At 46.4% G+C, this 11,726-nt stretch overlaps 1 protein-coding gene across 4 annotated transcripts in view; it reads left to right on the plus strand.

Moving 5' to 3' along the window:
* The first annotated feature begins 311 nt into the window (after positions 1-311).
* ago3a (argonaute RISC catalytic component 3a) overlaps positions 312-11,726 on the plus strand; it is a 33,105-nt gene continuing 21,690 nt past the window's right edge. For 2 of the 4 annotated variants that reach the window (XM_029246043.1, XM_029246044.1), the window contains exons 1-3: positions 312-951; positions 9,949-10,120; positions 10,488-10,608. In XM_029246043.1, coding sequence (XP_029101876.1) covers positions 933-951; positions 9,949-10,120; positions 10,488-10,608 — 312 coding nt within the window. In that variant the 5' untranslated portion in view covers positions 312-932. Of the gene's footprint in view, positions 952-3,417; positions 3,531-3,733; positions 3,804-9,948; positions 10,121-10,487; positions 10,609-11,726 lie in introns of all 4 variants that reach the window. The other 2 variants (XM_029246046.1, XM_029246047.1) reach the window with 2 other exon arrangements.

An 11,726-nucleotide genomic window follows, 5' to 3' on the forward strand; every position in this document is an offset into this window, starting at 1 on the left:
GTACAATTTCCTGTCACCTTGTGACTTCGTAAGCGCTTCCTTGTACAAACCTAACACTGTGAGCCGCCTTGGTCAAAGGTGGGAATTTAGCAATCGTTAATAATACACGGCAGGTAGCGTACTGTGTGATACATGGTTTTAACAGCCGAGGCGAAGACAGTCGTTTGGCCAAAAATGGGACTGTCAAGATGGAAGTGGCACGTTCCGGCTCCGCGCGGCCGTCACGATGACGCGTGGCGAGGGCCAATGAAAGCGCGAGGCCTTCGGTGGTTTCCCGTCAGAGCGACGTCGCGCGAGGAGTTTCCCCCGGCGGAGGGTTATCGAGAGCGGTAGCACGAACACTAGCGCGCCGCGAAGCGAGCCGAACCCAGGGGTTTCCGGCGGAGGAGTGCGCACGGGTTACATCAGCGACAGGAGCGGGGGGTTCGTCTCGTACGTGGGCAGGTCGCGCTTAGAGGTGGGAACGCGCCGCTCTTTTTCTCGTTTCTGATGGGAAACCGGATCGGCTCCAATCAAGAAGACAATCGAACCGCGTCGTATCGCGGGCGTGTGAAACGGAGGTGAATTTTTGGCTCCTCCGAGAGCGGAGCCGGAGGTACGAACCGGAACCCTCACACATCGCTGTGCTTCTGAACAACCAGCTGGTAAATTGCTGAGGGTGAGGGGCGAGGAAGTGTGTGCGCGTGGAGCGAGCGAGCGGACACGGCGGCGCGGAGGATCGCCGGCGAAGCGGAGCCTCCGGGCGAAGAGGCCGGGCCCGGGTTGGCGGAGCGGGGAGGAGAGCCTGCTGGAACCCCTCGTCCCCACTTCTGGCGCCGCACGACAACGAGTGACTGGAGCGAAACGAACGGGTCGGAGCTGAGATCCGTAGGACTCCGTGGCCGGGATTTGACGTGTGAGAGCCGGGGAGGAACCGGACAGAGACCTCATGAATGGAAATCGGAACTACAGGTAATAGTCACAGGCAAATCCTTGCTTGCCATCGCTCCTTGTCTGTGAGTGGAACTCGCCCGGTTTCACACTCCTGACACGTTCGTAGCCGCAGTCGCAACGCGCTTTGCCGGCCGCTCGCTCGAGCGTAATCAGCCGGCGCGCGAACCGCGACCGAGTCGCCGAGCTAAATAGGCTAACGCTAACGCCTCGTCACCAACTCCTACAGTTAAATAACTTCCTGCGTAGCAGTTTTGCCCCGCTAAAAGCGACTTAAACTGGTAATATTGTTTGTTGCGACGACCGGGTAGGACAGGCAGAAGATAGTCGGTTAATTAAACGGCGTTAAAGGAGGAAACTTGAGCCCGGCGCCATTCGGCCTAAGCAAGCGGCCGCTGTGTGTGTGTGTGTGTGTGTGTGTGTGTGTGTGTGTGTGTGTGTGTGTGTGTGTGTGGGGTGATGGTGGTAAACCACCAACACGGTCGGCCGGCACACAGGTGGTTCTCACAGGAAAAATAAACCAGGGAGATACAAAACGATAAAAACGAGACATAATAAATTATACTTAATAGTACTAGTAAGAATAATAACAGCGAGTGTGGACGGGCGGAGAAGTTTGAGTGGGTGTGTGGGCAGGTCACCGGCTGTTCCTGAGTCACTGCGGAGCAGCAGAGGTGAAGGGAATGGAGTCCAGCTGAAGCTGAGGAAAAAACGCTCGTCGCTCCTCCACTCTCTACCTGTTCTCTTTTGCATAATTTATTTTACCTTAGGCTTAGTGACTTTTTCTGGCTTTCGGGCTTGTCAGGGATTCCTGTCGGGAGCAGGCGGTTGGTGGCCATTCGCTAACCACACGTAACTAATGCAGGGGCGTTTCATAGAAAACACTACATGTTGTTGTGCACGTGTGAGGAAGAGCCGCGCGCTTGGAGCTGGAGGACATTGTGGGTCCATGTGGACAGCTGTGTGTGGAGGAGGCCCACGGAAGAAGGAAACCAAAGGAGTTCTGTAGAGAAATTCCTGGCGCTGGTTTCCTGTGGTCCAGCAGACCAGGAATACACATCTTTTTATGTTTAGAGACAGGTTTGGGAACATTGCTGCAAGTTCTTTTCTCCTACGAGAGCCATCTTTTGTCTCTGACCTTTGTTTAGCTCATCATGCCTTTCCCTAAGGGGATTTACATTGTTAGATGAACTCTACGGGGATGTACACATTTGTACAGCATGGTACTAAAACTGTAATCAATTCGGGAAAAGTGATCAAGCGTGTTATAGCAGGAGTTGAACCAGGAACCTTCAGATTACAAGGCTTTCCAAAGCACTACAGTAATTTTTTAATTTATGTACTGTTACAAATATCCTGAGAATCTTGTGGAACTAGTCTTTGTAGTGTCTAGCTCAGAAATGCCTACACATCAGAAAAAGTGAGATTTGTAAAATTTTCTGGTAATTCTCTTTTTGTGAAAACAGTGCTGATATGCCAGTGATTTATGAGGTTCCATGGTTGGATCAATCCTGGTGCGATGACACTAGGCCAGTGACTGCTGGCTCCCTGCCACCCTATTTTCAGCTGTCATTCAAGTCAAATTGAAGAAGAAAAAAATCAGGTTGATGGTCCCTGCTTATACTTTTTGACCTATTAAGTACATTTACCAGATGTTTGTTAGCATGTGATATGGGTCTTTTATTTGGCACGAATGTTTTTGAAGCACTTCCAAGGAGAAAAAAAATTGCCTTTTTGAGTGTGATACATAATTGTTGTAGCTTATTCCATTGTATTGTGATGAATCTTAGATTCGACCTTTGACATAGAAATCGTGTTTCAGCGCACCCAGTGTTAACTTGATGTTTACATACTAAGAGTGACATAATGTTTTAATACTTTGTCAGTGGGTCTAGATACAAGGACTAGTTTGTGGGTTCTGTGTATGCTGCAAATGTTAACATTAGCTTGCCTCCTATATTAATATTAGTGTCAACATTTCAGCTACTCTGTCAGGTTTAATGCATATTTTGACATGTTTCAAAGTAAATGTGCTGTAGTTCTCCAGATTATTGAAGTGTACGGTAAATCTCTCTAGAGGAAACCTCTGGCCAACATCTTTAGTCATCTCCACTGCTCAGTTGCTGCTGTCTGTCTTTCTCCTGGGCTTCTGCTGATGCAATGATCACCCTGGCATTGAAATCGCCGATGACTGTACAGTGGTGAGACTTGAGGCCTTGCTGGAGACAAAGTAGCTGGGGAGGTGTGGGAATCAATAGCATTTGCTTTGGTACAGTTGGTGCCAGATGCTGTGAGTCAGGGGAGTGGCAGGTTGAGTCACTTTCAGGCCTCCGCCCTGGAGGGCCACCAGAATAAGGGGTCATCTCTGCTTCTCACTGTAATTTTTCAAAGTCAAAAGTGAAACCTCTTACAGTACAATTCACCACCATGAGTTAAGGTCTAGTTATACCTGATGCAAAGATACGGCTCCTCCTCTTTCCTTGACAGGTAACCTCAGAAAAGCTACTTACTTGGAGGTTTGTTTGGAAAAAGTGGCAGTTGGACAAATAAGTCCCATCCCCCGTTTGACCAGAAGAGTCAGTTTCTGGAGTGCAGCCCCAGTAAGTAGCTTCTCTCCTTGAAAGTCAAAAAGCCTCAGGTGTTTAATGATTGAAAACAGATGTGAAGCTCTGTAGCCCAAACCTGTGAAAAAGGAAATGCAGATTAATGGCTTGGTAAAGCACACAGTTTGACAGCCCAGTGCTTAGTCACAGATCCATATGACTGTCTCTGCCCTCTACCTTCACTGTTGCATGCATGCAAGGTGCGGAGTCAAACCTGACCCATAGCGACCACTCACGCAGTTTCCAAGGCAAGCCAAGGGAAGAACAGAGGTTGGTTACTTTCACTGTTAGACCTCACCAAACCTGTATGCTGACTTCATTGTGTCTGAAGGGTTTAGCTTCTTGAGCCGTAAAGCTGACTTCTTGCGGAAACTTCTGGCTTAGATCATTTCAGCACTGCTTCTCTCCTCTACAGTGAGGCAGTTGTGAAGTGAAATCATACATCGACTTGCAGCATTTCCCATATTGATTAGACATTGTTCTCTATATATATTGTGTGTGTGTGTGTGTGTGTGTGTATGTATAAATAAATAAATAAATAAAAATTCACTGTCATGGTGGGTTGAATTTGCCGTTTTCATCACATGAGAACAACCTCGTGGACTTTAAACACATCATTGTTGCACTTTGCAAGAACACTCACTCTGTCTAGGTTGATGGCTCTGACTAAACTGTCTGTCTGTAGTGAGGTCAGGATTGATGAATATGCTTGGTTGGCCATTTCTATTCACATTAATTCATTGGAGCCCTAGTACTTTACATAGTGAGGGATGCATACATGAAAGTAGACATGCAGCTGGGGATGTGGGTCAGGGATGACCTAGTCAGATACCCTGACAGATTAGGTGTTTCCTGGTTCTAGTTTATGTATCGGGGTGGAGTGGGGTTGTTTGTGCATGAAGTTAGTTTGAAAGCTCTGGCAGTTTAATGGGAACAAGGTGATTTAATTCCTTTTGGACTACCTTGCATTTGTCAGAAGGCTTTTGGTTCCCCTTCTTGTTAGACTCATTTCATCTCTTTGCTTTCGCTGTCTTTGTCTGTTGGCTCTTGATTTGGTTTTCCCGCGCTTTCTTCCCCCACCCCTGCAGTGCTATCCCGACTTGTGCTTCCAGCCTTTCTGGGTTCCATACAAGCGCCACCCCTCAGTGCTGGAGAAAAGGGAGGGATTGAATCAAAGTTGCTTTCCCAGCTCCTTTGGCATTGCCTCAACAATAGGAGGGGAATCTTGCGGGGCCCCCTTGTGTGGAAGTGGTGGATTGTGGCTGGTTTCTATGGAGAGTGCAGCCTGCTTTGCTTCGTGCCATTGTGAGACTTCATGGTGCCATTTCTTTATTTATGATGCAGTGGGGATGCTGTTCTGTTCCTGTCCTTTCTTCCTAACTGAGTCTGAGTTGTCTTGAAGATAGTCCACTGCCATTCCATCTTGAAATGCTAAAGTGTAGATGTGTGCTGACACAGTGTCAGCTGGTTTCGGAGGGGTCTACTTTTTGCAACCATAACAGTAGCTTTGGAATTTGACGGTGATGACTCTCATTTCATGGCTTTGCAGCATTGCAGAACATCCTTGATTCCGTGTTTTGACAGTTCTCTGGAGAGGAAGTCTTATTTCGGATTAGCGGATACCGTTGATATTGCGAGGAGCGTTGTCAGTGTCTAATGTGTTTCTGCATGTCACTGGAGGCCATATGAACATGAAATGGTTTCTGTGGGTTTACATTGGCTTTCAATAGCGTGAAGTTTCATGCAGGTATACGTTTTGGGGGAGTGGGGGCTCTCATTGCTGACAGTTTTCAGACTGGGATGGTATCAGGCCGAGGGGGTGAGACGGTCTCAGCCAACTCCTCGGGGCCTCTCTTCCTGTGTAGACCGAGGAAGCACACTAGGGTGGGTGTGTGTGTGTGTGTGTGTGTGTGTGTGTGCATGCATGTGTGTGAGCATTCTCTATTGAGGGGCCTAAATGGGGAGAGAGCAAATGCTTGGCGAATGTGGGTGACTAAAGAGCTATGTATTTGGGGGAGGGGGGGGCAAGTGTGTGTGACTGAAAGCAGGCAGAATCCATCTTCAGGGTGTTTTTGTTTTTTCCTTTGAGTACATTCCTGCAGAAGCTCTGTGGTATCTGATTGGAGAGCAGTGGCTGAGCTGTCATTCTGACAGTTCTTCAAAAGAACTGGGTGCTACCGGGTGCAACGTCATTTGACCAAAAGCTACTGTAGGGACTGGATGTCTTTATGCCTCATCTCCTTCTGTGTAGAAAAGCGTGTTTATAGCAACTCGTTCATAGGGTTTACCTATGGGGTAACTTTTTTCCTGGCCGTGGTACCTGTGTCATCCTGTATGTACAACAGCCTGCCCTCAGAAATGTTATCCTGTGCCTTTGGGCAATGTCAGTAGGTGTGGCAACCCCTGCTCACTTGGTTGATAACACTGGGTAAATGAGTGCTGGAGATGCACAGGGGACGATTCTCAAAGGTGACCCAGTAGCACACCTGTCTCAGTGCGCACTCTGTCACCATAGTGAAGTAGCAGCCTCACTGTTTCTCTGCACACATGGAAATTGGCCTACTAAAATAACATCCCCTCCCCCACCTCAGTACTGTCACCCCTGAGTGTCTGGGCCTGGCCTGCTCCGACTGACTCCGTTGTCTCCCTCCTGTCCTCTACATTTGTACGAGAGTCTCGCTGGATTATACACATTCTCTCACGAGCCTCTAACAGTGGCCTTGTTTACTTGTGTGTTTGTCAGAAACTAGAAAGATTGCACTATAAAAGTGAAAGCTGGCTGGGTGGAATAGGGTGATGGGGCGACTCTTTTAGAACCGCAGTATAACGCAGGTAGCCTGGGAGATGTCCACTGCTGCCCCACCACACCAGTTGCCTTCAGCTGGTTCTCTGTGGAGACACAGCTGGTGTACACAGCCGGGCCTAACTGACTGCCCTCCAAGCCCTGGCAATCGGTTGTACATCTTGAAGACGTTGAGGCCTAGGTGTACTCATATTGCTCATCCCTTGGTTAGAATTACATGCCCTATCAAGGGGCTACAGTGCGTTCAGGAAACTGCCTGGCTATGTTGCCAGAGGTGAGAGGGAGCTTTGGTTTTGTGAGCAGATAAATATAAACTTCTTACAAATGTTGAGCTGTGCCTTAAAGCAAAAGTTTAAGTGAAATGATTCCATTTTGATGATCTTTGTCAAAGAAATTCTATCAATCTGTGATAATTATGAACTGTAACGTTAATTACTTTTGGGTTTTTCAGAAATTGAAAAGACCACATACGTACTGGAGTTCCGTGTAAGTGAATTGATATAGCTTGGTTTAATGATGACAGGTTATTAATTTTCCTTCAACAACCTCCAGTAGAGTTTTATAATATTTAATTTCAAATGTACATAATTTAAAATTCAGTTTTGTTCAGTCAATGGGTGGTGCTCTCGGTTGTTTTATTTTTCTGTTGAAAACACATGCTAGCTGAAACCGCTTGTCCGAAGCGGGTTTGCAGTGAACCGGAGCCTAACCTGACAACACAAGACGCAAGGCTGGGGGGGGGAGGGGACACACCCAGGATGGGGCGCACAGCGCACCCCAAGCAGGACTCGAACCTCAGACCCACCAGAGAGCAGGACCCGGCCAAACCCGCTGCCCCCGCCCCATTCAAAATAAAAGGCATAAAATGTGTGTCTGCATATTTATGCATATACACACATAGTTATCGCTTTGGATTGGAAGGGAACCTTAACTGCAGTTTTTTCATCTTTGTTGAATGCAAAAGAACTGTAAGTTTTCTTCCAAACCTTGGAAAATGACCTCTTTGTGTTTCCTTTTTTTCTTCTCACAACTTTACCTGCCCAGAGTAGATATGAGTGTATTTGCATGTGTGTCTGTGTAACTGTATGTAAAGGTGCTTACTGAAAGCAGTGAGTCCCTGTGTCTGACTTAAAAGTCATATGAAACATTAGTTTGTGGTACAGCACGGGCTTGAGATCCTCATAATGTGTGTTAGAAACAAGTTGTTGTGGACAGTTTTCACATAGTGCTGCTTTGTGTTAAGTTTGCAGCTTGGTACTCCTTGAGTTTTACTGAATTATGAAAAGAAATAAAATGCATTAGTTTTTTAGGATGACTTTTTTTTTTTTTTTTTTGGGGGGGGGGGTTAATACAAACATGAGCAGTGCATGTAGGGTTATATGCATGGCTGTATAAGCAACCGAGCCAAAATTGCTGCTCTGGAAATGTGAGTGCCTTATATGGGTGTTCCCTTGTAGGTGACCTGAGGACATGCACACTGTGGGCCTGCTGTACTGCAACTCTGAGGCCTCAGAGCAGTTTACCCTCCCTCCCTCCCCCCATTGCCCTTCCGGCATCCCTTTTCTAGCCACCCTCCCCAGCTGTTACCCACTGCTGATCAGACCTCCATTCTCAGAGGGGTGCTTGGACTTATTCTTTAGCAGCCATGCAGAGCCATGGCACACACCTCCCCTGCATACTGAGCTCTGAGCTAAACTTTTGCTCAGTAAAGGCATTCAAAGTTGCTGTGTATTTGAAGCCAGAATGTTCTCCGTGACAAAACGCATATTTTTTTTTGTTTGGGGAAGTGGGTGATAATGTAGGGGACTGTCTTAAAGGCTCAAATGTCATTGAGAGGCCACCAGACGTGGGGAGGTGCCATGCCTGAAACGTTGTGGTTCTGGGCTCAATGGCTGTGAGGGATGACTTGTATCAAGAGTGTGGCGTCTACGCATTCCTCATACACCCTTTCATCGGAGCTGACTGTTCTGGAGTGCACAGGCAAACAAGGCTAGACCCTGTATTAGCAGGATTGTCCTTTTGTGTTTTCCTCTCTTGAGGGATCTGGTGCTGGCACAGTGAGTCATGTTGTGAGGGGGGGTGCAGTGTGTCATACTGTGAGCCTGTGAAGATGAAAGCTGAAAATGGTACCCCAACACATACCCACTTTACTAACTGCTGCTCCCTCCTCCCTTGCCGTAAGATGGGAACGAAGGAGCATCAGAAGAGACCTCTATGTATGGGATGGATTGTGGGGGTGGTATGGATTTCTGTGTGTGAGAATTTTTGCCTAATGTGACCATCCTGGCAGGGGCCTTTGCTTAATTTCCATCGCGATAAATACTTTGGGGACTGTAGCTAGAAGTGCTGGGCTTGTACTTGTGGGCTGTTGGCAAAGGTGAGGTTCCGGAGCCCACCAGGTGCAGGGACACAAGTAAGGAAGGTAACTAGAATGGAAAGCTAACCCTCTGGCTTGGGGCAGCACATTAGACTGATGTCTTTAATCTGGTCTGGGACAGCTGGTAGCGTAGTAGTTAGAGCTAATGCCTTTGGACCCAAAGGTTGCTGGTTTGAATCCTAGCTATAGTACCCTTGAGCAAGGTACTTACCCTAAATTGCCTCCAGTAAAAGCACCCAGCTGAATCAATGGGTAAATAATTGTAGATGGCTTAACATTGTAAGTAGCTTTGGAGGAAAGCATTAGCTAATTGAATAAATGTAAATTTCTTGGTTTAAGGTATGAAATGGGCTCCCTGCTGTGACCACATCACTCTTTAGGAGTTGTATGACTAATAGACATGAATCACTCATTACTAGACTTTTGTTTGTTGGTGACACATTTTGGGACCTTTTTAAAACAGCAGAGTTCAGCTGGGAGGAAATTGCATGGTTTCCAGGAGGCCAGCCCTGTTGGGGGACCTGTGGTAGATGAGGTGGCTGTGGAGGTGGTTAGGTCAGATGTATGCTGAAGAGAAGTTGTTGGTACACCAGTGCCTTGCCTTGAGTGCTCAAAATTATTCATTGACCTCTCTGCCACCAGAGCTTTATTCCCTTTTCACTTGTAGCGACATCACTGCCACAAAGGACATCTAGCCTGTGTTTGAATCCAAGTACTGTTCGCTTAAAACGAGTCACATGAAATCCCAGTCATGGTGGGCTCCTTGGTGACGCTGGCAGTAAGCGTGCACTTGCGCTGCTATACATTTTGAGCTAGTATGTCTGAGTCTTCCATTAAGCTGGCTTTTGCGTCTTGTAAGACAAGCGTTTAAACACTCTAATGGTTGCTTCCTCCACTTCTAATTTCCTGAGGTTGCTTTCCCCCTTAGGAATCCATACTGGTACCTTGTGCTCTAATATTATCGTACTGCTTTTTTGATACAGGTTATAAACCCAGGGTTGTTCTCTGCACATCTTTTATACTTTGAAATACACCCTGTAACTAAAGTGTTCCGTTTAGAATGCTGGATATGTCACTGTAGCCGATTTTTTAGGTTGTAAATTTTGATTCAACGGCATTGAAATTTTCTCCAAGTGTGCTATTCCATTTAAAAGAAAGCACAAGTTTATCTTTGCTGCATAGAACTCAAGTGTTTCTTTTAAACTCATAAATTTTACCCTATCTTTGGTCCTCAGGAGCCGTTGGGGCCCAGTCCCTGTTCTCCGTGCCACGACGCCCTGGCTATGGCACCATGGGGAAGCCCATCAAGCTGCTGGCCAACTGCTTCCAGGTGGAGATTCCCAAGATGGATGTTTACCTGTATGAGGTGGACATCAAACCTGAGAAGTGCCCACGCCGGGTCAACAGGTACCATTGGAAGTTTCTGCAGTATTACAAGCCATACGTACTTAGAGGTGTTTGTGCTCATGCCTAGTCTGAGTGATCCGGGTGATGAAAATGGCTCTCGTATGCTTCTACACTAGCTGTCCATATTCCCAAGCAGTCTTTCTACACAGATTCAGAGCAGAGACTTAGTCCATCCTTAGACTTGTTTTGCCTTTTATTTGTGGAAGGCCCTATTGTTAAATGTTTGAGAACTTCAGAGGATACTGTGGAACAAGTATTTTAGTGATGCAGAAAGACTATATTTTCTTGTAGAGTAAGAAATTGGCATATATGGTGAAAGTCCTTGCATGACTGCTTGTTTTTGATGGGTTTGCCTGCTGTTCTGTAGGGAGGTGGTGGATTCCATGGTGCAGCACTTTAAGGTCACCATCTTTGGGGATCGTAGACCAGTGTATGATGGAAAGCGGAGCCTCTACACAGCCAACCCCCTACCTGTGGCTGCTGGAGGGGTAAGTAGCACTATCGTTCACTCCTCCGTGCTTGTAGCGCTGTGGCTCTGAAACCCAGATCTATGGCACAGTAACTATTATTGGCAGATGTGCCTGTCGGTCTACTACCTGTGCTTCAGATTTGATGTCCTCCTCAAGGAGGTGTGTGAGTGGCATGACATACTCCTTGAGAAAGTGTTTGTATTGGGTATATACAGAACAAAGGAAGAGGGACGACATTGTGCCACAGAAGATTCACAGGTGTAAGAAGCACTGCATGTAGTGCATGGAGTCTCAGCATTATCAGCTAAGTGGCTGTCTATAAATACAGCAAGGCAGCAGTTCTCAGCACTGCTCCCCACGCGTCCTAGTTGTGATTCAAACTTATCTTGTAATTAATAGCCTTCATTGAACTGTCATCAAGAAAAATTAATAGGGGATCTGTCGCTACTGTCAAACTCTCAATGTTTACAATTCAGATCTGCCAGTCCTTCCAGTGCTATTGTTTTAAAATTTTTTTCAGAAATTATTAGCATGAACCCCCCTGTAACTGTTTATTTTGTTCAGCTATTTAAGTGCAGACATTCCTCTACTTACGTAAATTTGACGTGCTTAAATCTAGATTTACGTAAAATTCCTGCCATGCATGTTTAGCGCTTATGGAAAACATTTGAAATGCCTACTTGCACTTTAGGTGTAACCAGACAAGGCAAGAAGCTGCATCTTCCCAGTTCCTGCGTTTTAAGCCGTGAACACATCTCTCATTAGTGTAGTGCTTTTTTGCATTTTTTTAACCCATTTCAATAGTCACAATGCCTGCTTGTAAACATGCACCTGAAGGAAAATGAGAACTGTCTTGCAAGCATATAGCAATGGATTTGGAGCTGAACTTGAAAATAATATGGAGGTATGAAGGTGGGCAAAGATTATCGTCTATAGCACAGGAACCAGGTTTAGCCGTTGACTGTGAATACGATAGTGAAGGATGCTACATGTGAAAGGAACCGCTAGCATGAAAACGATAATGACAGACATCTAATATAACATGTACTAGAGAATTATAGTCTAATTTTATATACCTGTGTTTGCAACAAACGCCTAGGGTAGGCTAGCCTCTGTTGAATGGTGGGAGGGGGGAA

Source organism: Scleropages formosus, chromosome 18, assembly GCF_900964775.1.
Source record: "Scleropages formosus chromosome 18, fSclFor1.1, whole genome shotgun sequence".
In the NCBI taxonomy this organism is placed as follows: Eukaryota; Metazoa; Chordata; class Actinopteri; order Osteoglossiformes; family Osteoglossidae; genus Scleropages; species Scleropages formosus.